The 26759-nt window shown below is 41.5% G+C and overlaps 1 protein-coding gene and 1 non-coding gene across 3 annotated transcripts in view; both read left to right on the top strand.

The window, feature by feature from the left end:
• POU6F2 (POU class 6 homeobox 2) overlaps positions 1-26759 on the top strand; it is a 362238-nt gene that overhangs the window by 165898 nt on the left and 169581 nt on the right. For both annotated transcript variants that reach the window (XM_063129575.1, XM_063129585.1), the window contains 2 exons: positions 3363-3454; positions 8313-8541. In XM_063129575.1, the coding sequence (XP_062985645.1) occupies positions 3363-3454; positions 8313-8541 (321 nt within the window). The remainder of the gene's footprint in view (positions 1-3362; positions 3455-8312; positions 8542-26759) is intronic.
• On the top strand, positions 4149-4255 carry LOC134413475 (U6 spliceosomal RNA). The gene has a single exon (XR_010026486.1). It is a non-coding gene; the product is annotated as a U6 spliceosomal RNA (small nuclear RNA).

Here is a 26759-nt window from a genome sequence, read left to right as displayed (position 1 = left end):
ATATTGTTGTTTTTATACTGTTGTTTTTATGTTTCTGATGGTTTTTTAATTTTTGTATACTTTTTCATGTTTACCATTTTTAACTGTTGTAAACCGCCCAGAGAGCTTCAGCTATGGGGTGGTATATAAATGTAATAAAATAAATAAATAAATAAGTGTCTGCAATCGAGTTTACAAGCAGTACAGGGGAAGGGTGGTGGTGGTTAATCCTTCCTCCTCCTATCATGGATCTAATGAAAATCACTTCAGTTCCTATCGTCTCAAGAGGGAAATTTCTATTGGCACCAATAGAAGCACCCCTCATGGGGCTAATTGCAGCTTTGGAGGGGGCAGGTTCATTGGGACTGCAGCAGGATAAGCATTTACATCCCTAACCATGTGCCATAGTCCTAATCCAGATTTCCCTCTGGCTATTAAACAATCACACCTTTAATGTTGGAACAAGCACCAAGGGTTAGTTATAACCCACTCTATTAAGAGAGGATGACTGGTGGAAAAGCCACAAAATAGATCATGCATGTAGGAACAGGGAGTCTGGATATGTGTTTCTCTCTCTCTCTCCCCCACTCCCTCTGTGTAGCTTGCTCTGTGCTGGTTTTGGTTTTACTTTTGCCTACTTTTTGCCAGTGGAGAAGGAAGCATGGAATAAAGACACGGACATCAGAGTTTGGGATAACTAGGGCCTCTTTGTTTACATAAGGGAACTTTACCTCTCCCTGGATCTGCATATGAAAGTGCGGGAATCTATTATGCCTTTCTTCAGGCACCTAGCCTGCCAATAAGGGCAAGCCACTCCCTTGAACACAGGGGTCGGGTAAACCCGCCCCCTTATTCAAGTTACGCTTCAGTGTAGGGGGGACCGGCCTGCGTCATCCCCACTCAGTGCTGCAGAGCTCCATGTAGATGAGACAGGAGGATCCCCAAAGGCAAACCATATCCTGACACGAGAGCTGCACAGCCCCCGAGGAGCAGGACCTCCGGATATGCCAATCACCAAAAGGTGCCAGAGGGCTCACCGTCCCTATTATAATAGCGTGCAAATTCCCGCACACCCCTGTCAATCCAATCTAATCCACTTATTTACTCACCCTCCCCTAATCGTAATTCCAGTATGGAGTAGGCAAACATCCTGTACGCTACGATTCATGGCAGGTAAAATTCCTATTCAGGGGCAACTGGCTAATCCCATACTAGTTAAAGGGAGGGAGGGTGGGAGCCAAGAAGCGAAAGAGCCCGGGGTTCGGCAGGACAGGCCTTTATGGGCTCTGCCCCGCCCACACCTCATGCTGCCCACGTGCCTTTGCATGTGCAGCGTCTTTCTTTGCCCTCCTCCCCACCCGCAAAAGCCACCCCGCACCCCAAGCCATTCGGGCTGGGCTGGAAGCGGGCTAGTTGTAACAAGATGTCTGTTAATGTTAAGTAAAAGCTGTGTTTAAAGCTTTCAGATGGCTCTGTTTTAAGTGCGGTCAGTCAAAACGTACCCTGCACCATTTAACACATCTAAATTGGCCCTATATGCAGTGGGAAGGAAGCGTATTTAGCTCCCACGGCATGAAAGTGAATGTTTGCCTAGTGTGTGGGTGTACGTACATGCAAGGAGTGCTGCATATGGTGGTAATAGTGTGGTGAAGACAAAACCTACTATTTGCTCCTGAGAGACATCACCTATGGGAATCCCACAGGGAGTTGTCAGTCCCAGAAGTTTTTGCTATTAAACAATCTCTCTCTCTGCATATACCCCACCCATCATGACAATGGCCACTTTGCCAGTAATTTATTAAGCACCATTTCCAGTGATAAAACAGAGTCTCTGCCCACAGGCTTGTGATCTAAGAAACTGTTTTAATTAATTTACCAGAATTATTAGTTTTTCTCTATTTTTTATTTTTAAAACTGTTTAAAATATGGAGGAACAATGACAGAAAATGTCTCCTCTCCAAGCTTTAGATGTTGCCATTACTCTTTTCAAGGTTTGCTTTTTGAAGGTTCCATGGCGACCATAAGAAAGACTTCCTGCTCCAGGGTCAAGTGGCACAAGATGTTTCACTCCCTGTTGCAGCATCTTCTCACCCACAGAGTCCATTCAGTTGAGGCTTTTATTGTGCAATCGCCCCACCTCATTCACAGAATTTTACAGGGGCTCCTTAAAGGTCTTCCATTTGTAGCCCTCTCATATTTTCCCTCTGTTTCTTCCATATTTTTCAGTTGAAGAAGGAAAGAGATGCTATTTGATTGATAATGCTAGAGGCCATCTGTCGGGACAATCTGCCACTCCCCTCCTATGGTGCAGGGGTTAGGATATGCTGCTCCCCCACTCATGAATTGGAGCTCCATCAGGTACAGCCTCCCTCAGCCTGGTACCCTCCAGATGTATTTGACTTCAACTCCTATCTGTCCCAGCCAACATGGCCAATGGTCAGGAATTCTAAGAGTTGTAGTTGAAAACATCTGGAGAGCATCAGGTTGGGGAAGGTTGGTTTGGTGAGTGTAGGAACTGTGGTAGAGTCTATCTCTTAGCAGGACTTTGGATCTTAGAAACATTCTATATTTTACACAGCCTGAGGTGGTAGAATCCTGGACTGGACTATTTCATGCTGCAGGTGGAGCATCTTCTTTGAAATGCTTCCTCAAATAAATAGTACATTGCACATAGTGAACTATCACAATGGAAAGAAAGATTTAACCTAACTCTCTCCTGGTTGTTCTACACCCATGGAATTTTATGTGGAAGATCATACAGTGATATCACCGTGAGCATCCAGCTCTAGTCTGAAGTGATACAGTCTAGAATTCTACCACCTCATTCTGCTGACTGTGTAGAGTGATTCTTGCAAAGCCCCCTCTGTGTGTGTGGAAAGCCCAATTGGCTTGGAATTTCTAGGTTACACAGGGAGTTGTATTGCAAGTATTACATATTTTACAGAGGATTAAAAAAAAAACCTTTACTGAGACGTAAATCAGAAGTGACTTGACTTTGGCCTGGATGATTTTTTGCTCTGTAAAATTAGGATAGCTCTTGCTCACCTTAGCATTAAAAAAAAAAACCCTTCTTGCCTCCTTCCATGCAGAAAGCTCATTGCTTTTATGTAAATGGATGTATAATGCAACCCACATTAGCTGTGTTGATGATAGCTTCAGTTTCACTGCTGTCAGATTTCCGTATCGCTCTTTGTAGAGAGTAGGCTGGCCTGAATGAACGTTAGCATAATTTATGCGGCTGATAAGTGATTTGAGCGCTTGAGTTATTGATAAACCGCTTTAGCATATCATTTTCAGCTTGATGCTATGTGACATCACAGCAAAATGTAATGTGCTAGTCCCCAGGCTAGATATTAAGGTAGAGCTTTTTATTTGAATTCCAGGAGCCAGAGGAAACACAGCGCTGTCTGATACGAACACATCTGACCAGCACCAATCCAGTCAAACCCATCCAGCATTCCCTGTTGGGCCCCAGGTCAGTTTTTTTGTTTCATTGAGCATAAATAAAAATCAGTGTTCGGAAAGCAAATATTAACAATCAACTAAATGGATAAAATATCATTGTTTGGTTTCATGCTTTAGTTCAAAATGTGTGGAGACAAGGTGTGTATAGCAATTAAAAGATTTTTAAAGTGTTTGTGTATGGAGAGAGAGAGAGAGAGAGAGAGAGAGAGAGAGAGAGAGAGAGAGTTTATACATTGTGTCTGTGTATTTTTAAATAAAGTTATACTTCTGTATACTTTCCAAGCAAAATTTAAGATTTGGATTAGAGATTTTTCCCATTCAATTAAGTTACTAGAGACTCATACTTGTCTTTTATTTTAATGCAGTGTATAAGCTGATGTAAAACTACTCTGTAATTTTAATGCAAGTTTAGTTTATTAGGTTTGACAGTTGTGTATGTTGCACAGAGGCTTGTTTCAGTTTACATTTATCTTAGTTTGGAGCCAACCAGTATTTATGTAGATTACACCATAATGCTTAGCAAAATGATGAAGGCTTTGTAAAGTGATTGAGGCAGCTGCTAGAGAAATGCTGGCGGATGTTCTGGCCCACAGTCTCTGGGCGTATTGACACAAGTAACTTAAAATCGTGTATGCCTCTTGAACTAGCATGGTTTCCTTCAAGGAATCCTGGGAATTGTAGTTTGATGAGGATGCTAAGAATCTGTGCTTGTTTCAGTGGTACTTATACTAAACTTGGAACAATGTAGAGAATATTAGCATGGCCCCTGCACAAGGGCTACATGCTAATTCATGGAGCATTGCATATTTGGGGAGGTACTGTAGGTGAGTGATAGAGCACATTCTTTGCATGCAAATGATGGCTGGTTCAGTCCCCTGGACCTTCCCGTTAAAAAATGATCAGGTAGGGAGTGGTGGGTAAGAGTTCTGCATGAGACCCCAGAGAGTCTGTACCAGAGTAGATAGTACTTGGCTGGTTGGACAAATAGTTTGACCTGGTAGAAGGCCACTTCCTAATCCTGGGGAGAAGGAATGGCTCTTAAGGGTGCAGTCCTATACATATTTAGACAGAAAAAAAGTCCTACATCTCTCAGCATTCCTCAGCCAGCATGGGAGTTGTAGAACTTTTTTTCCTGTCTAAACATGCATAGGATTGAGACATAAACCAGTTTAGGTCTATAGTGCAGATAGGTCCACCGGGTGTGCTGCCAACTCAAAAAGTTGTTTAAAATTGTTTCTTAGGAAATAATTGGTGATTGGATTTAATGTCTGGCCTTCTTCTCCAGAGTAACCAATACCTGTATTTTAGTTAGCACAGCTCGGCTGGGGGCCCTGTTGTCAGTCTTCGTTAGCATTTTTTAAGTAGGATGTAAAGAAACTGGAAAGACGTTAGAGGAAATCAACAATGCTATGACAGAGTTTAGAAAGTATGGCATGTGCTGCAAATTTAAATAGAGCTATACAAAATTCTCCACCTGATTTGTCGGCAGAGAAATTGGAGAAACAATTTCACCGAATTTTACTAGGGTAGGGTTCGCCATTGGCAAGGGTTGTAGCACAGCTTCTTTCTTCTTTTTTCTATAAAGTTTTTTTTGTTTTTGCTCGGCCGCTGCTACTCCAAGTGGCAACAGCGTCAACCATTTTCGCAGCCTGGCTCCCATTTTGCATCCTCTACAAAACTCCATACCTACCAGCATTCCAGGGCCTAGCAGCAATCCACAAAAGAATGACCGGGGGTGGGGGAATGGGGAGAACATTATGCAAAGTGACCTTTCATTTACAAGAGAGTAAGAAAAAAAACAGCCAGGACTTTTCTGAGAAAAAGTCTTCTGATAAATTTTAACTCAGCTCTAGTTGTCATTCCTCAGGGCTCAGCAGCTTCCCCAGGGTCTTCCAAATATTAAATTCCTGAGGGGTGATTGTGGATACATCTTGTCTAATTAGACCATTTATGCCTGCAATTTTGCGCAAATGTCGCTATTTACAATGGTCATTTTGCGCAAAATGGTGATTTATGTAAAAAGCTTACCCACGGTTTTTCGCAAGATGGCAGCTTGCAGGTGAATGGGATGGTGCAAGCTGTAGTCAAGTACCTGCTAGGCCATTCAGTGGTTCACCCTGCAGGACCACCAGGGTTGGGCAGGCAGTGGGAACCTGGTGAGCAGAGTGCAGGGTGAGCAAGGCTGAGTTCGTCCATCCTTACTGTGTTTGACTTTAAGAAAGATTCGGGGTAACATAAGCCCAAAGGTTCTACATAACCACCTGCGAGTCGTCAGGTAATAGCATGTCAACAGGCTTTCTTGGTAGTGGTGCACACCCTCCAGAACATGTGTCGTTCAGGAGGTGGAAACTGACTTGTTTAAGAGGCTTTCCCGGACTTGTAATCGATCATGACACTGTTCTATCTTATTGATTTTATTGTAATGTTTTTGAGGTATTTATTGTTTTATAATGTTTTTATATGGGGTTGTTTTTTTTAGTGTCTTGTATATATTTTCATGTAAAATGCTTGGAAATCCTGGGATGTCAAGCACTGGGAAATACTTTTTTCTGTCTAAACATGTAAATAAATATAAGCCCAAAGAGGAATATCATTCCCTGTGGATGCCTGAACAAATCTGGTCGAGTCAAATTGCATGTTACACAAATTTCAGCCTTGATTCAATTCAGGACTACTGTGCATCGGGAAGGGAGGATTAAACCAAATGTGGCACAATGACTCCATACAGGATATAGTCTGCTGCCCTCCAGATGTGAGGATCCATGGGAATGATAGGACTTGCAGTCCAACATATCTTGAGGGCACCAGCTTGGGGAAGTATAGTGTGAACTACCTGAGCTTTTTCTGGGACATACTCCAGGAAAAAAAGCTGGTACAAACATGAGGTTATATTTTGTCTAGTCAAAAAAATGAATTTATGTTTAATTTTTTTATTCTTATATAAGCTACCTTGGGAATATGACTGAAGAGTGTTATTAAAATATTTATTTATTTATTAAAACATTTGTATCCCACCCTATATCACAAGGATCTCAGGGTGGCATACAGATAAAATCATACAAACAATATAAAACAATAAATATACACAGCTAAAAACAAATTAAACCATTGATAAGCTAAAAACAGTATAGAATTTAAAAACAGTAAAACCAATTAAAACAAAGTAATAGATAAACAAGGCCCTAAAATGTAGGCTTTAATTATTATCGTATTAAGTATGTAGCTATTGCATTTTTAAAAGTTAATACATATCTGGTATGCATTCCTTCCAGTTGAAATATACTTTTCAGCAATTAAACCCACTACAGTCTGCCCCAGTATCTATCTATAACAAGGCAGAACTCTCTTGGTTCATTTAATGTTTTGGTTCTACTTATAAGTAAGTACACCAGACTTCTCTTTGGCATGATAGGCTTGGTTGCTTTCTCAGACGTAGGGTTGCTAACTTTTGAACAATACCCTATAGATGTGCCTTTAGCCATGGCTGAGTCCACAACAATTCCTAGATGGGGTTTTTTTTCATGCCAAGGCAAACAGCATTTCAAAATTGGCAGGGGTGGGTGGGCATGGGGAGCTTGCTTGGAGAGGTTATTTGGAATGGAGAAATGGGAAGTGAGGCATGGGTTATATATTCCTCCATTTTCCGCTTTAAATTTCCTTTTCTTCCATTTTCTGCTTTAAATTTCCTTTTCCAAAACACTTTTTCTTTTTAAAACAAATTGTTATATGTGTTTTATATAACGTGTAGTTAGGCTGTAATGTAAGTGCACATTGTAAGAAAAATCTGGCTGGTTAGGAGTATTCCCCTTTACTTGGAGAGAAGAATGTATGGGGAGCAGCAGACGTTCTCATGCACTGATTTTTTCCTGTCATAAGTTATTGTATAAACTAGGACTGCAGCCCAATTAAAGTAGAGTGACTATATGAAAAGGAGGACAGGGCTCCTGTATCTTTAACAGTTGTATTGAAAAGGGAATTTCAGCAGTTGTCATTTGCATATATGGAGAACCTGGTGAAATTCCCTCTTCATCACAGCAGTTAAAGCTGCAGGTGCCCTGCCCTCTTTTAAATCTTGTCACTCTAGTATAGCTCCTGCAACTTTAACTGTGGTGATGAAGAGGGATTTTCACCAGGTTCTCCATATATAAAAATGACACCTGCTGAAATTCCCTTTTCTATGCAACTGTTAAAGATACAGGAGCCCTGTCCTCCTTTTCATATGGTCATCCTAATTAAAGAAATTGTAATTTATCATATTTGTTTTAGTTACTTCATAAAGTTTGCATAATGGGTAAAAACAATATTACAGGTCCAAGGAAGCAGATTTCCTTGCATTTTGATGCTATAAACATTTCTCAGAGCAGACAACATCTTAGAAGTGGTATCCCCCCAGTGTTACAGAAAAGGGAGAAGCTTCTTTTAACATAGCTCTAATCTATGCTTTTTAATATGTAATTTAAAATGACACACCCACATACAAAGTGTATACACACACACACACACACACACGATTTTTAAAAATTGGTTTAATCTAAAGTGATGGATCTAATCAATTAATTGATTAAGGGTACAATCTTATTCATGTTTAGCCAGAAAAAAAAAGTTTTCCATCTCCCAGCATGCCCCAGTTGGCTCGATGGGGCACGCTGGGAGATGTAGAACTTTTTTCCTGTCTAAACATCAATAGGATTGAGCCCTAAATGTTGCAAGCCCAATGTAAACTCATCTTGTGCTTGTGTTCTGTCTTTGAAGTCAGAAACCTGAAACATGCCCTTAGAACAGATTCATTAGAATGAAATGATTACATCTGAGCTGTTTTTTGACGATTTGGTTGTATGATAAAATATGGTCATTATGTTTCGTTTCAGCCACTTCTGACGGCTCAGCAGCTAGCCTCAGCTGTAGCAGGGGTGATGCCTGGGGGAGCTCCAGCACTGAACCAACCTATTCTCATCCCTTTCAACATGGCTGGTCAACTGGGTGGCCAGCAAGGGCTGGTCTTGACTTTGCCCACTGCCAATCTCACCAACATCCAAGGGCTGGTAGCAGCAGCTGCAGCAGGAGGCATTATGACTTTGCCATTGCAAAATCTCCAAGGTAAAGGACATTGGCATTTCGTTTGATGTATTTATTGAAACCCAGAGCCTTTTTGTAAAGACAAAAGCAGTATTCTAACATTCTGATTCCTCCCTTTGGTCCCTTCAGGACACTAAAACTGCAACAGTACATATTAGAGCTTTAAATGGTTAGGTCGTTGTTTAACACTGTTGTGCCTCGTTTTGTCTGTACGTGTTGTTTGTTTCGGGTGGTAAATTCCTGACATAAAAGGGAAATCTTGTGACTTTAATAGGAATACTAGTGAAATGGCCATCAATTTGACAGGCTGAATAATAGAGACGGGGCTGCACCGGAAAAGGAGGCACCCCCTGCGGTTTGATGTGTTCTCAAATGACATCAGCATCACAGCCGACAGGAGCAGAGACAGTCCCCACCCTCCCACCCTCGGTCAGTGGCAGTCCTAGTCACTAATGCAGAGTGTTCCTCTATCTCTGCCCCGGATCATTTGTCCTGCAGTTCAAATGTGTTGCCTCTCTGTGACTTGATCACACTGAGCATGTCCGTCCTGCAGCACCGGAGGGAAGACTATAACAGAAGGCCAATGCAGCAAAAAGAATAAACCTAGCAACTGGCAGGCGTGCGTACACACTTGTACATGATACAATATATAGGACAATAGTGTGCGTACCTGTCGAAATGTTGCATCGTGTTGCAGTGAGTGGAGAAAGTTCTGAAATCCAACCGTGAACGCCCTAACAAAATTTCAAATGTCTTAGAGTTTCATTAGCTAATAGGTCAGTTCCTGGCAGGATCTACGCTACTGCTTTGTAAAGGTATTGAAGTGCGCTGACAACTGCTGGGGCCCGTGACACATCTCATATACTGTTTTCAAACCACTTTCAAAGTGTTATATCCTGCTCGGTATTTCCAGTGCTTGCCTTTTCCCAGTCTTAAAATGCCACAACCAGGATTCCTCCTTCAAAAGTCTTTCCTCTGTGCCAGGAATGTCATTCCTCTTTTCTATATGGATTCAAGGAGTCAACCACTCTCAGGTTAAGGCAAGCATGGTCATTGGCCGTTGGCTTTGCTTCTAGAGTACCAACGTGTCTTTTTATTGGGGCTGGCATGCACAAGCAGAGTGTCTTTTTTCCTTCTCCTCCCCCCCTCCCTATATAAGTAAAGAATGCAAACACCCTAGACACCACCACACAGCTCAACATCCAGATACAACTTTATATTTCTCCCAGCAGTATATGCTGCCAGTGGCTCTGATTGCTTGTTTCCAGCTTCCTTGCTTCTCCTATCCCATGTTTAAATATGTCTATGGTTGGGACATTCTTCTATAGCTGCCTATTTGCAACGGAAATGTCCTCCATGCCCCTGTCTATACAACAACGGGATTGCTCCTCATTAAATATAAACCTGAATTTTCATTGATTCGAATCTAGGTAAAGAGCGTCACACTGCAGCAGCAACAGTTATTTATTTCCTGAATTTTTTTTATAGTGCAGTTATAAATGTGCACATGCATATATATGATGCTACGGAGGAGAGACGATGGAAGCTAAAAATTTGTATATGCGGAGCTCTGCAGAATCAGAGAATTCAAACTAAAAACAGCGCGAAGGAAAGACGCAGCCAATAGGTGGGGAATCGGTCAATCATGTTGTCCTACCCTCAAAGCTCTGCCCATGTGTCAAAATGTGAATTAACTCCCGCAAAGACACATAACCATAACGTGGTGCAAACTCAAACATGATCCAAAAGTCATGGTAAATCACAAATGCGAATATGCACATTATCACATTAACTTGTTGGTTGTTTTATGATGGTTTTAATTTTTGTGAACCGCCCAGAGAGCTTTGGCTATTGGGCGGTATAAAAATGTAATAAATAAATAAATAAATAAATAAATAAAAACCCGGCCCTACGGTGAATGGATGCTACGTCATGTGTCCTGAAATGCGAATATGTGCATTTAGGTTGGGGTAAACAAGCCGTATAGACAAGCCCTCTGACTCATTCACCTAGTGCAGGGGTAGGCAACTTCAGGAGGTTCCCACCCACCCCACACACATACCATGAGCGCAGTCTGCCTGGCCACTGCCCAAAATGTAGCTGCTAAGGAGCCCCGGAAGTGCGAAATCTAGCTTGCAAACAAATTAGATTGTACTCCATAGTGCTGCGGTGGGTGGGATGGGGGCACACTGTTCTACTCCTGTCCTAGTGTCTTGACTTAGAGAATACCCTTACTCTATGTATGAGAGGAATGCTGGGTGGATCACCTCATCATACTATACTTGATTAGCAAGATCTTGTAGATATATACATTTTATTTGTCTATGGCACAAAGGTCATTACAACCACAACCATAAAACAAGATGCCTCTAGGACAGCCAAAATTCTTACGAACTCATAGGGAGAGAATTCATTAAAAGAGCCAAACTGAGAGAAAAGGCTAAGATTTATACTGTTGAAAATATGATACAGACCCTAATAGCCAGATCTTGTTTGAGTTTTAGAGAAATCAGGTGTACCTACCCTAAAACTGCAGACTGCTGATACAACAGTGCTAAAGCAGGCTTCTTTGGGGCCTTTTAGAGCAGGGATGGGTAAGTTCTTTATTCTCAGGGGCCACCCTGTTCTCTAAACAGTGTTCAGGCAGTGGAGGAGCATGGCTGGAAATACGTTTTGTCAAACAAATTGGCCCATGCATGAGTGCTTGGGTTCTGTAATAAAGCTGCTGTCATTATCAGTAAGAGCATCACAGTTGTTGAGCATATGCACTCAGACATAGCTTTATATACATATACATATGTTTATAGATTGAATACGTCTTATATAAAGGTGGATTCAAGGTGCAGTAGAGAGATGTACCATTAAAGTCTAGAATAACTCAATTTCTTACCACTTGAAAATGGCTGTTCCACACTTTCCCCACCCCTGATTTTCTTCCTTACTAATGAACCTGAGGGTAAAGTTGGTAGCATAACTTGATTCAACTTCATTAGGCCATTAGAGACCAGACTAAATTTCCTCAAGAGTTTGGTCTGGCTCACTGACTGCTTATTGGGCATCCCTGCTCAAATTTGAACTGATATCCCAAGTCAGGGATCTATCCAGGGTGTTTTGCCTTCTAGTAAGTAGAAACACATTATTGTAAGGAACAATACACCTGGTGTTGAATTTATTCCAAAATCAAATAATAGTGGACCCAGGAGAAAGCTGTTTGTGTATTACAAACTCTGAGTAGTTAGAGCTAGAGTGGAATATAACAGGTAATAAGTAAGAGAAACTCCCCAGGTTCTCTGAGGTATTTCTTTCTATTGTGTACTCCGGGCTCCTTTGTTTTAAGGGTGGATCTTGATCTTCCCTGTTGCTCCTTTGGATTTAAAGTTTAGTGCGAGACTAAAATAATAATAATAATAATAATAATAATAATAATAATAATAATAATAATAATAATAATACATTTATTTATTTGTTACCCGCCTCTCCCTCTGAATCAAGGCGGGGTACAACACAATTAAAAACACCATAAAGTACATAAAACTGATTCAAACATTTAAAACCAGTGCATCATTAAAAGCAGCACACCATTAACAAAGGCATCTTAAAATTCAGCTGGGTAGGCCCGCCGGAAGAGATCAGTCTTTATGGCTTTCTGAAATTCTGGAAGACTGTTAAGTTGACGAATCACTCCCGGCAAGCCATTCCACAAACTTGGAGCGGCAGAAGAAAAGATCCTCTGCGTAATAGTTGTCAGCCTTGTTTTTGTTGGCTGGAGTAAATTCTTCCCAGAGGACCTGAGTGTGTGGGGCAGATTGTACGGGAGAAGGTGATCCCGCAGGTAGCCTGGACCCATACCATGTGGGGCTTTAAAGGTGATAACCAACACTTTATACTTCACCCAGAAACTAATTGACAGCCAGTGAAGAGATTTTAAGACTGGTGTGATGTGGTCACCCCTAGGTGTACCGGTGACCAGCCTGGCTGCCATATTTTGAACTAGTTGAAGTATCCAGCATGATATGGCAGGATTTCTTCCGCATTAAATCTGTTCGCGTCTGACTTATAATCAGGCTTGTTTAGTTTACTCGATACACATGCACACACTTAGCGATTTCAAAGAAAAATATGGCAAGTGGAATATAAATCTATTACATAAAATTAATTAATTAATTAATTAAAAGTTTATCTTGCTGTTAAATAGGCTGAATGCACAAAGGCGACAGCAAAGCTGGCTGCAGACTTTGGCTGCCCTTCTCCCATCCGGATGTGTGACACAAAGCAGGTCTCCGAGAGCTGTTTTGCTGTTGTTCCCCACCTCGATCCAATCAGAGAGGTGGGAAATAAATAAATTATTATTATTATTATTATTATTATTATTATTATTATTATTATTATGTGGGGATCCAACCCTCACACTAGATCTATTCATATCTGTTTAATAATTAGGCCTGTGTGTGTGTGTGTGTGTGTGTGTGTGTGTGTATACTGTACACTAAAAAATAAAATCAATAGCATTCAAATACTGTACCAGAAGCAGTAGAAATAGTGCAGATTGAGTGCATTTGAAATTTCTTTTCTTTTGCATAACCTGTTCTGCAACTTTTGACGTTTTTTCATAATTTATTGTGGTTTTATTAGTCATGGGAGTGGCAAGTACATGGAAGCCCTGCCTAAGCCACTGAGAATCTTGTTGAGCCCTCTTTCCAGCTTCCAGGATATCAGCAGAATTTGGCCTCAGATTCCCAAGCATACCATATGCATGTCTTTGCACAGCCATGAAGGCCAGAAATATTTATTTATTTATTTATTTATTACATTTATATACCGCCCCATAGCTGAAGCTCTCTGGGCAGTTTACAAAAATTTGCCTTGTTGGGTGGGTGGGTGGGGAATTAAAGCTGAGATTTTCAGGAACCCGAATTCTTCACCCGCTACTTCATTCTGTTTTTCCTATAAGAATAGCAGCATACACATGACTCTGATTATAATAAATATACTGTACCTTGCCATTGTCAGCAAAACTGCTACTGTGCTAACAGATATTTACTTTTAGGTAAGTGTGTATAGGATTACACACCTGGAATACTCCTGCAAATAATTGCTCATATGGTACTTTCCTGTACTTACGGCACCTTAGCAGTGTAACGTGAGATAAGAATATTCAGTGACAACTTATGTGATTAGGGCTCATGTTTCTGCTATGTCCTCCATAAGCATCATTATTCAATGTTACACTGCTCATACAAGATGTGTAAGCCACTGGGCAGAACATCTGAACTGGTGAGGAACATTCCAGTACGTACGCCTAAGTACAAACATAAGCACACTATTATAATTTTGAAAGGTGCATGGAGAAGGTAGATCAAAAATTTGTTTGTTTGTTTTCCTTTTAAAGAAAGGGGTTGCATCCCTGATCATTTTCCTATCATTGGTTCCATCAATGATGCTGTATCTGCAGTCAGGATCATCTACGGGGTCACCCAGTAACTTGGGACTTCATTAGTTATCAGTTGAAATTGATTCAGGGCAGATAAATTATGAATCCCCCAATTTTCATGGAATTCACTGCCATAAAATGTGATCCTGGCCACTAACTTAGATGGCTTAAAAACAAACAAACCACAATTTGAATCATGGAGGATAGATGTAGTAGCTAAACAGAACCTCTAGGTTCAGAGGAAGTGTACCTCTGAGTACTAGATGCTGGAGAAAGCCATCACCCACTTGTGAGCGTCTGTTGGCATCTGGCTGGCTGATACTGGAAACTGATTATTGGACCAGATGTCAAGGACAATGAGGTGAGGGGCTGGGCTAGTAGGCTGGAACATCCTAGGAGCTGAGTTTCATAAGATGGTTTGTACTTTGCTTTACTAGCTCAGACAGAGATCCATCTGCTGCAGAATTCTGCAGCTCAGCCATAGACTTATTATTATTATTATTATTATTATTATTTATTTATATAGCACCATCAATGTACATGGTGCTGTACAGATAACACAGTACATAGCAAGACCCTGCCGCATAGGCTTACAGACTTCTCAAACTTTGGGTGCTGATCTGCATATACTTCTTTTAAAGAAAGGGGTTGTGTTTCATTTCCTATGAAACAGAGGGATTGGGTTTTTAATTTGTTTCAGAAATAACCTTGAATTTTCTCAGTTGAACCTGAGCACGTGGGGTTGTATCCAAAGGTTCACTTCCTCCAGAAAAAGACTCCTTCCCATGGAGTAAACTCCTTCTGTTGGGAAAAGGGAACATTTGGAACTCATGCAACAGTGTAATGTGACAAATGTAACATTAAAAATGTTTAAATGGGGGAGGGAAGTTTTGATAAGAGAGGAGGAGGAGGATCACAATGGCCAAGACAGTATAGGATTTGTTGCCAAATAATCACAGTAACGAAGTCTCCTCTTTAATTTAGTATTATTGTTTGCATGGAGAAAACAGGAAGACACCAAACACAGGTTTTGAGCATGCAAATAACAGTATGTAATGAATAGCTCACCTGGACACACCCTCAGTTATTATATCTTCTGGTGCCCAACATAATGTGTGTGCATGTGTGTGTGAGCGTACGTGTGCGTGCGTTCCAAGTTACAATCTAGAAGAATAACTTTAATGGAAAATGATGGAGCATGTAAGAGGAACAAATTCAGCTTTAGACCGTTCCATTTTAAAAATATATTTTGCTGACATGAATGCAGGTAAAAGTTTCTCACAGATAAAATGGGGCTTCTATTAAGTGAATGCTCTGCACAGCACTCTAAGTACTTTTTAAGCGATTAAACTCTGGTTGCTGCTGATGACTTGATGGATTGTTTGACGCACCAAAGACTACAGGTTGTGAAACAGTGAGAAAGGGAGACAGCTAATGTGTTGAACAAACTCCCTTACAAACTGCATGCATGGTGCCCTCACCTGTTGGCTCAGAGCCTCGCCTCTACCTTGTGAAGGTTTTAAACTTTAATGTCAACAGACCTCTCTTATCATAGTTGCAAATGGTTTTCACTTTAATGTTTAAAATAATGTCTCCCTCTCATACCATTAAGCTGCACCGAGGAACCTGTCATTCATAAATCATAGATGAAAAGGCCACACTAATGCACAAATTTTGCTTGTTTAAAATTTGAGAGTGCATGTAAAGTAGGGAACTAGAGATTAGAAAAATAATGCCAGGACAGAGTCTGGGTAAAAGCAGATATAACAAAGTGGAGGAAGAGGCTTTTTAGTGTAGGTGGATGATGAAATCTTAATGAAGACGCAGGCATTATAAAAGTGTATCCTTTGACTCAAGGGTATTCTAGCTTATGGGTACTGTGGATATAGTATTATAAATAAACATAAGCTGATACACATTTTACGTCATGAATTTATTCTGCCTTGCTAAGTTTGGTAGTATGGCTAACTTGTGTGCACGATTTTGACTAAAGAAAATACGAAGATTCAGCATAGTCCACCAAGTACTGCTGTTGCTTTGTAACCTCCATTCGGTGAGGCTTGCTTGGAAGAGCCACCTCACCATCCCGCATGGCAGCGAAGTGGATGAGACTTGCTGAGTTATGCAGTGCTTTCCGGTTTGCTCTGTACAGTTTCAGGGTCCCTTAAATCAATCCTGGAACATCAGATGGGGTCAATCATTTCACGTATTTCACCATACCATAGTCAAGTCAAAGACCCAATTATGTACTTTGCAGGGGTGGAGAGTAGGATGCTGAGGAAGTTCTCACAGGCTTCTGTTATAACCTACTTCACTCCTGGAAAGCCACACCAATGGCAAGCATGTTGCTTCTATCCTTAACATTGTCTGACACAGACAGACTATTCAAGAGCATCTCTAGATTAAGGAACAATCCCACAAGGTTTTTTTCCTTGGGACTTTTCACATTGGCTACAGGTTCCTTTAGACAGCGACCACGTGATTTCTAACTGAAAACTTACCCTCTGACCAATATTCCATAAAGTTAAATGAAAGAGCGCCTTCTAATGGCAGAATTAATCCTGCAATTATTTTAAATATGCCATTATCCCCATGTGTTTTTTTTAGCAAGATTCAAGGGAGGGGGTGGGAGACGTCCTGGAGGTCGACAGCGTCATGTAAATGACCCACAAACTTCTGAGTGCCCAGTCATGAGCGTGCAATAAATTGGTCATGTAGAGAAGCTCCAAGTCAGGAAATGACCTTCGTTACCTCTCTTGCATGACTCTAACTTGGTTTTCTTGAGGGGGGCGGTTAGAGCCATTCCTCAACCTGCAGCATTGTTGCACAATTAGATATTTATACTGCATAATGCCAGATTTTAGACAGCAAAGTATGAGAGGTTTTTGTGGTGTGATACAGCTTGACAGACACTTGTCATGCAGAAGCAATGGCCAAACGGTTTCAAGAACTGGAAGAGTTCCATACCATAAAACTTATATGTTGGGAGTTCTATTGCAAAACTTGGAAAGTTCCTATATTGAATGATAATAATGTACTTCCTCATCCACGAAGTACAATAAGGATCCATTGTCTTCTCTTACCATTAGTGAAACGTCCTTGTGCTGAAAAGAAACCTTGATTTTCTCTCAAAATGTTACATCATTAAATTTTCTTTTATATCTTTTAAAAAGCAGCAGGTTATATTTTAAAGGCACCATTTAGTGGTTAAAGATATGCATTAAACAACACGAGAACCAAGGGCTAGAAGGTGGCCATTAGAATCTTTTGATTGATATTTATTCATATATTGCAACACTAAAGGCAGAAGGTTTCTTTAATCTTGAATTGCCTAGAGATCCAATTGGCCCCTTTAAAAAAAAATAGCAGAAAAGCAGTAATAAATTTAGCACAATTGTTAAACCTCGTTTAATCTTAATTGCATGAAGATACCAACAAACTGCATGAAATAATTTCAGTCTCTATACATGTACAATTTTAAAAATTGAGCTTGATAGGTTAAGAGAAATAAGAGAATGTAGATGAAGTGCCAACCTCAATTGCTTGCTGATCTAAAGTCCGGAGCCCTTTTCCCCCCTCAAAAGAATATTTTCTCTTTTTAACTAAAGTGATGCAGTCCCTATTCAATTTGTATTCCCCATCTAGTTACATGAAATAGCTTTCAGAGCCTACAGAAAAACAGTGTTTCAGTTATGTATTTTAATGAGCACCAATGTCAGTAATAATCAAAATGATGTTTCACTTAGAGGAATAGTTTATTTCCAGGTACTTCTACATGGTACTAACATAACCAAACAAGAACCGGGGGGGGGGCTACACTCAGTAGTAAATTTAGTATAGAACTGCAAGTTAAATGCTGTATTCAATGCATTACTTACTATACATGTCCTTCAATCACATGACTGAAGGACATGTATAGTAAAGTCAATGGCTATGAACAATCCAAACCAGAGCTAGATATGCTTTTGTCCAGTAAAATCAATGGGCTTAGGTCATCTAACAGTGCTTGCTTGCAGCCAATAGTGTGGCCCAGTATATATGAGCTTTTCTACGTGAAGCTCCTAATTGCTGTATCTACTTTTGGTTTCGTTGCAGAAATAAGATCTGAGCTCTGCACAAAGGGCTTTTCCTTTCCTGCTTTTCTGCTACATAACCTCTAGGTGGAGCTGAGCTATAGCATAATAGTGCAAATACGCAAGTAGAAACGGTGCTTTCTGAAATAATATCCTATTTTCCCTGAACATAAACAAAACAAACTTTTTTTGGGAAAAACCAGATATGAAACTGGAGGATCACAACATCATCTAAAGAACCTATAAACGTGTCTAAGGAATCATGAGCATACAATAAAGGCATCATGTAGAAAAGCGCTCTCTCGCTGTCTCTCTCTCTCTCTCTCTCTCTCTCACACACACACACACACACACACAGGAAAAAGAAAAACTCCTATGCTTCTAATTGAACCAGGAACTTTGTTTTTTAAGGTCATGATAGTGGCCAGGAGACAATGGTCTGGGAGTGGGCTGGGGGAGAGAAGTTTACATAGTGAGCCAGTTCACTTAAAATGCCAAACCATAGCTTAGAATTACGAGAATGAGCCTTGACTGCTGTGAGTAGGAGACTGGAATCCAGTAGAAACAAGCCAGCGTTGTCTTGTTTCCACCAACCATAGTTAAGTTTACCTATGGTTTATTGTGTTCAAATGACACAATAAGCCATGGTTAATTAGAAATGGAAGTGAAAGCTTCTAACTCCTCACAACTGGACTAGAGGAGGAGGGGGCAACAGGGAGCATGTGTGCCAAAGATTCACCCACGCCTGTTCTCATAATGCTGATCTATGGTTTACTATTACATACAAACCAGCCAATTCAGGCTTCTACTTATGTATCAATTTGTTACATAAAAAAAGACTCTTCAAGTAATAGTTACTCATTCTCACTCTTGTTGTGGGTACAGACAGATTAAAGGGGAAAACTTAGTGTTTGTTCCAAAATAACTTAATATTCCAAAGGGAGGGATGTCAGAGAAGTAAAAAAGAGAAAAAGTCATAAAGAAGTGAGAGTTGTCTCATTAGATTCCAACCATGTCAAAAGAACATGTAAAGGAGACATAGAACTCTATCACATGTGGGAAAACATGCTCGCTACCGTCGCTTCTCTGCTCCTGGTTTTGTTGCTCTGTTACTTCCTGTTTCAAGACAGGAAGTACATGACGAGCACAAGGCCTGTTCAGTCGGGCGCTCTAATCATGCTGCTTCTCCTGTACAGAGCAGGAGAGAGCAGCAACTTGTGGCTTTAAAAAATTTTCTTGTGGTGCAAGGAAGGACAGAAGGGTCGGAAGGCATATGATAGGCAAACGACGTCATGTGAGGGACCTGCAAAAAATCCGTGAGTGCCCAGTAACAAGCATGCAATAAAATGCTCATCAGATGGAGCGCATAATTAACTTTGGGCTGTTCCACAAATGCATCACTCGATAACTGTACTGCCAAGTGGTGAATGATCCACCACAGATCAAACACCACCAGTAGCACAGCCTCTTCTCATTCCAGATGCAATGGTTTTCAGTGGAGGCACTTTGCATATTGAACTGCAAGTCACGAATGTTGAGAAATATTGTGATGTATATGTATGTGTGAAACGGAAGCTCCGTCTCCTGATACGCTGCCAGGACATGTTATCCTTGCTTTCTCTGTGCATCTTTTTTGTAGAAATTGATTACTAGGGATGTGCTCCGCTTCTAATCGGACCGGCGAATTAGAAGCGGAGCGGGGTGCTTCACCTCCCCTTAAGGCGGAGGCGAAGAGGATTGGGGGGCCGGCGGAGCGTGGCGAAGAGGATCGAGGTGAAGGCGGATCCTTCGCCTCTATCCGGAGCTCTGCTGGAAAGGTAAGTGGGGTTTACCGGGCCCTGCTGCTGTCGCTGTCGCCCATGTGGCGACAGCGGCAGGGCCCGGTAAACCCCCCTCCTCTCCCTTACCTGCCTCCGTCCGCGGTCCCTCGGCTTCTTCAGTTGAGCCCACGGTTCAACCAGGAAGTCTAGGCCGCACTTGCGGCCCAGACTTCCTGGTTGAACCGCGGGCTCAATTGAAGAAGCCGACGGACCGCAGACGGAGGCAGGTAAGGCCCCCCTCCCCCTTGGTCCCTTACTAGGCTCTGCCGCCATCGCTGCACGGGCGGCGACGACGGCAGGGCCTGGTAACCCCCCCCCCGGCCTTCCTCTCCCGGCCTTACCTGGCACCACTCCCCTCCACTGCGGAGCTCCAATTCGGAGCTGGAGCTCCGTGGCGAAGAGGAGCGAAGTATGGGCGGAGCGGAGCAGGCTGATCTGAAATTTTTGGATCGACCCGCGGGGTGGAGTGGGAGGTCCGTGCACACCCCTATTGATTACATTCTGAAACCACCAGGATACAAATGAACACCATTCCTATGTCTCACAGCAGGGTCAAAACAAATCGTGTTCTCTTGGCTGTAGTTTCCCTCTAAATTTTTGAGCCTAGGTAGCTACAAGATGTGGACTAGGTTTTCTTCCTGGTATTCTTGAAGCAATTGTCAATCCTTTACATTGTCAACCACTTTTATGCATCAAAAATCGTCTTTCTGTAAAACTAAGTGATGTGTACGCATGTATGAGCCAGCCTTACATTCCACATTGGGATACAGAGGTGCAGGTTGACATTGTTCCTAGGCCTACCCAAGACAGACAGTCACACAAATATGACAAGAATAATGGAGAAGGTTGTTTCTCTTCTGTCCTTTCTGCCTTAAGGAGTCCCATCTTGCATTTTAGGAACCACTGGATTAGGGTGAGTTAGAGTTTCCAGTAGGTAAATTAATATCCAGTAATTCCACTGAACATTTATTATGCTAAGATCTTTGGAAGGGGGATCGGGTTAGGGTTAGGGTTAGGGTTAGGGTTAGGTCTCTCTCTCTCTCTCTCTCTCTCTCTCTCTCTCCCATACACACAACAATTTTTAAAAACAGCATCAAACATATCACATATTTTGAAGTGTCAAAAAGGCTGTTGGGTATTTCTAGAGTGACCAAATGATAGGGGAAAAACAGGATTTGTTAGGATTTTTGCTAATGTCAGGAATCTTCTGTCTGGAATGGGAGTCATTAATATTCTTTCACAAAGGGAAACTGAGGGTGAGTGGTGATAACAATAAGGTATTTCCATTGGCGTTCTACTGATGAAAATTCTGACCGGCAAATTATCTCAACCTATGCCAATATGAGTGAGTTTTTTCTAAAACCTTTACCGGATCGTCATACTTGGAATCAGGAATGTTGAGTCATGGAGGAAGTTCTTTCCCAACATAGACAGTTATTTTTAGCCATCCTCTGCAGTATGTGGTTTGGCTCACTTGCTTCAGTTATTTATGCCTACTTGCTCCATAGTGCAAATTAACAAGTGAGTCTCTAGCTGATGCTAGGAAATAGTGGTTCATTTTTTTAATAATGCATTTTGACCCATAGACTTTCCTCTCCAATTTGCTTTAATTGGAGTGATGTATATTTGGTAACAATTGCTGATAACTATTCATCCTTCTTAAAAAAAAAATAACGGGGCAATTGCCAATGTTGTTGTAGTTCTCTCTGTTCTTGCGTGTGGTGTTTTTTCAAGATGAACATGATGGGTTTTACCAAGTCATGCTGTCTTTTACTGATTCAGAATTTCCTGACTATTGGACATGTTTTAAGTATGACTGTTTCTGGATGTTGGTGTGAATGTATTTAGGTAGGCCTAGTTTCTGAAGGTTTTCTGTAAAAAAAAAAATTAAAAAATTAATATGATGCTGGTGACTGATGTGACTAATGGAATAATTGTAACTTTTTTCCTGTTGCACTAGTTCTTTAACTTCCATAACCAGTGGTGTATATTTCTGTCTCTTTTCCTCTTCTACAACGTCTTTGTCATTAGCTATTGCTATGTCAATGAGGTAGGTGTGTTTTTCTTTTTTGTTTATGACTGTTATGTCTGGTCAATTGCAAAGTTTTGTCTTGTCCCAGACTTGTTCTGTCCCAGCAAAATAATATGTGAGTGCATAGTGTGGCTTGGCTTGACTTGTTTGAGTGTGTCTGGATGTCCTAGGCTCTGAAAGCTTCTTTCTGGAGAGCACCTGCTGGTTGCACTATCCACGAGGCCAGGTTCTAGTGAGGGCATATTTCTCCTTGACAGGAGGGGCTTGCACTTGCTAGAGTAAGGTGAATAAATGTGAAGAGGCTGCAGTCCTATATTCATTTATATGGGAGTAAGCTTTATTGAAATCAGTGGGACTTATTTCTGAGGTTTCTTTGGGCAGTTGCCCTTGATTCCTTGATTGGGATTCCTGTTCTCTGCACACTGAGGCAGTGTAAATTCAGGAGATATTTGGATAGAAGGAGGGAAAGATCCTTGTCTAGCATTGTGATAATGAGCATCCGTTCTGGCCTTTCTTTGAATTGGTACAGATCATGGTCTTGTTTACATGGCTAATGAACCAGAGGTATAATGACAATTTTTTAGTTTAGGTTCTCATTGATAAACCAGTAGATGAAACAAGCTAAGAGGTGCTTGTGAGAAGTGACTGCAACAAGCCTTTAGTCCATTTTGTTCCATGGCTAATGTTTGCAGGGTAATAGTATTTTATACTCTTTCTGAATGCTAGGTTGTTAGTTTGTTGTACTAGATTTTTCTGCGCTTGTCAACTGCCTCATTTGTTCAGTGGTAGCAGTATGCTGAATCTGTGAGTATGGATATGAGAAAGGTGATGGGGAAAGAGTGTTAAATGTTAGGAAGGTGAGACTATGATCATCCCGTGAAGGATTTGCAGTCAGAAAAGTTATTTGAGGGAAGGGGAGACTGTATCATACATAGTATAGCAAAAGCTTCAAATTACAGCAAAAGCTACAAAAGTAGGAGTGAGTGAAGTTAATTTCAGTTATATTGAATGGCTCACTTGTTCTTTATTCCTGTGATTTTAACATTAATATGTTATGTAGAACAGGTTTGTCCTAACTGTGTGCTGTAAAATCAAACCTGTGACCAAGGCCATGTTTGGGTGGACACGCCCCCTTGGGGGCTGGGCATGTTGGTGGACACGCTGCCTTGGCAGCTGGCCACATTGTCCTGCTTTTTGGTTTCTATAATATGGTCACCCTATATATCAGCATCTCTTCAAAGCAGTGGTGCATTAATTAATCTGGAGACTCCTGAAAGCAGTGTGTGAATTGTGAAAATTGTAGCACTGAGAGAAAGTACTGTCACTGGATAATAGTCTCCTGCAGCCACCTGAACACTGAAGTGAAGCTGAAATATCTGGAGTCATTTTCAAAGGAGGAGACAATGGCTCGTAAAGACTTTTGTGCTCTCCAGGTCTACAAATAAGTTATTCTTGCCTTTCTCTCCTTTACAACTCCACTGTACTTCCCATTCACCCACTACACATGCACACAGTTCCTTTTATTGCTGTAATATCAAAGCTGAGGAATACCTTGGGATGAAAACATGTGGCGGAAATAGTGGATTTTTGTACTGAGGTATTCCTGTGGCATTACAAGATCTTAAGAGCAAATTTGAGCGGCAGGCTCAGAACACTAGATATAGACATGAACTTATTCTCTAAAATACCTTATAATCTGATAGTTTCTCATAGTTATCTATCATTTTATTATTTTTCCTTTATTTGGAAGCTGCTTACGTTCTTTCCATCATTGTATGTTACATGTTCACTTATCTCCGGATTGTACCTGATGGAAAGTTAAGCATGCTGACGTAGCATTCCCTGTGGGTCTAAAGTGACCTTATGTTTCTCTGGTTTGCTCTCAATAGTTTACGTCTTTATCTAAAACATTTGTATTCTACCTTTCTGAAGGTTGAGGCAGCTCAATAACCATCACACCCCAGCCGCTGACAATCCTAATTGGGGTTGTGATCCAAAGACCAGCTAAGGCTCATGTAAGGGGCTTTCACTAACCCAATGAAATGTTTATTTTATTTATGTATTTACAATATTTATATACCACTCCCCATTGAAAATTTCAGAGCGGTGTACAAGATGAAATAAAATAAAAACAGAATAACACTTTATAATAGATTTTAAAAGAAGCAAAATGTATAGTGAACCGTGGCTGGTCATTAAGGAAAAGCTTCCTGGAATAATGACGTTTTCAGGAGGCACCGAAAGGAATACAATGTTGGCGCCTGCCTGACCTCCAGAGGCAGGGAATTCCATAGGAGGGGGGCTACCACGCTGAAGGCTCTTCCCCTGGTGGACTCCAGTCAGAGGATGGGTCTATGTGGAACCACTAGGAGCATCTTTCTTTGAACGGTTGAACTCCATGCCATACTGCAAGCTCCTTTTGCAAAGCGGTTTACCGTGAGCCAGGGTTGGTAGTGGTGGTACTACTGCTCAGGAAAAACACGTTGAAAGCCCTTTGTACTCACAACGCTATTTTACACATCTTTGGATCCTGCCTCAGATTTCTTTCTGGGCTGAAATTCGGATTAATATCCCGAACAGTATCCATGTGTATCTTGTAAACTGTGGCAGCAAAACAACTGAGAGGGGCTTGCTGGTGATAGTAAATATGTATTACAAAACCTAATGCTAACGTTTTTATCTGCGTAATTTAAAAGCATACCTTAAAATGGTAAGAGAGAATACAAAGTTGTTGTGCTATGAAAACTTAACCTTACCAAAGATAACCAATATCAAATAAACCAAACATGTTTCGACATACTGTGGTCATGCAAAAGACATGTTCTAGTGTATAAAAGGTGTGACAAGAAGTAAACAAACATATGCATACCGATACATTTTATATAACATATTCCTCATAATTACCAACAAAGGGCACTAGTGTTTAGGCCAATTTAAAGGTCTTGCCAGACCTCATCTAATACATCTAACCATCAAGGCATGTCCATGTTATGATAGTGAATAAACTAGAAAGTAGCCTAAAGTTCCTCTATAGGCAACCATATCCACTCAGTTCGGAACTATCCTAATGTCTTATCAATTAACCATTTGTATGTTTACTGCAGATCCCTGCCATGCTCAAAGATGGTTGCCTGTAGTTGCGCTATTACGATTCGGTGATGTTGAGAACACTTAAAGGCCTGTATGCCAGCAATGGGTCTGGGGGGAAATGTACAATTGAAGGGTGCCTCCCTACAAAAGATATCTGTATGGGAGATTTTGTCCTGATGCTGCTAACTTCCAAGGGCTTATTTGCACCACTCCCTTGTTGGTGCACATGAGGTTTTCACTCTTTTGTGTATTGCACAGCATTTTGATGGTACATCGGGTGGCTCTCGACTAGGAAAAGCTGTGTGTGAAGTTTTGTCCCCATCCTGAAAACTACCAGTGTTTTAGAGGCACCCCCCACCCTCATTGGGGTGATTTGGAAGTACTGAATTAAGGCCCTGTGCTTTACCCCATGCCTCTCCCCTCTCATTTGGATGTTGCAGAAGGTTTAAATTGGTTGCTGCAATGTTGTCAATGGGTGAAATAGCGGCACTGCTCAGGTGGGAGGACTGCAGCCGGACAGAGGGCAGGGAGATGACTCAGATTATGCACAGTAGCTTAATAAACTACATACAGTAGCTTGTTTATCTGATTGTGTGGGGAATAAGAGTAGCTTATTTTCAAAATAATGTAGATTTGCAGTAGTTTATTAACCCATCATGGCTTAAAGTGATGTCCAAATCCGGCCAGTATCTTGGACACCAGTATCTTAGGCCATAGCTAGACGGGGCGATATCCCAGGGTGATCCCCAGGATCATCCCTGTGTGTCCACATGATGCACAGGGGATCCCGGGAGCAGGGAGGGATGATCCCTCCCTTTCCCCAGGATCTCACCCTACCCTTTGAGCCTGCTTTTTCCATGGTCTCAGGTTGATCCCTAGACCGCGGAACGTGTGGTTGGGCGTCATGGTTTGTCCCGGCTCCTCACGGGGAGCTGTGCAGAGCTCCACAGGAGCTCTGCGCCCATCGGGCGTGGGGTGGGAAGAGTGGGAAACATTATGTCAAATTAAAAAAAAAACTTACCTTTTGCACATGAGCGTTCGTAAGCTCTTCTCCTTTAACAAAAAACAAAACAAAATGGTGGGCGTGATGTCCTCTCCCACCGAAGTTGTCGTGCACCGTGTGTAAACAGAGGGGGAGATCTCACGATAAAAATCTCGCGAGATCCTCATCCCTCCCTCGCGCTAGACCCAGTACGTTGAGCTGAGGCCTCTGATTACCTTCTCGGATTTGCTCAACCACCTCATGTGTTTCTAGTCTTTTTTCTTTTCTTTTCTTTTTTGCTCATAACCACACTCCATATTGTGGGTTTCTTTTCCTCATTAATTACTGACATTTGCACATCTACACAATATATTTTAGAGTATGTAATCATCCCCCAAGGCTGCATGTATATAGGTAGTCCTCTTTTAACAGTGTACTACCAGATAGTAGCTGCATAAGCTTGTTCCACTTTGGTGCAACCTAAGTGCCAGGCAAGATATTCAGCAGATCTGGCAACTTGGTTCTCTGCTGAACATCTAAAAAATAGTGTGGGGCGGCATGATTTGGAGGGGAGAAGCAATGCATAGGAGAAGGTGCTAAACCTTTCCCACAGCCGCCACTTCTCCCCTGTATTCCACTTTCCCTAGTTGCTTTCCACCCGCAGGGGTCACAGGCACATATTTGCAATAGCTGGAAAAAAAGTAATTGGGCTTGGGGTGCAGAGGAGAAAGAGCAGATCCTCCAGCCAAATGCTCCTCCTTTGCTGCAACTCCCAGTTAATGACCGCTCCTGCTCCTTCATTACATATTCA

The sequence above is a fragment of the Elgaria multicarinata genome, chromosome 1, assembly GCF_023053635.1.
Source record: "Elgaria multicarinata webbii isolate HBS135686 ecotype San Diego chromosome 1, rElgMul1.1.pri, whole genome shotgun sequence".
Classification (NCBI taxonomy): Eukaryota; Metazoa; Chordata; class Lepidosauria; order Squamata; family Anguidae; genus Elgaria; species Elgaria multicarinata.
Note: the sequence above shows the minus strand (reverse complement) of the source record. Positions and strands in the feature narration are given on the sequence as shown.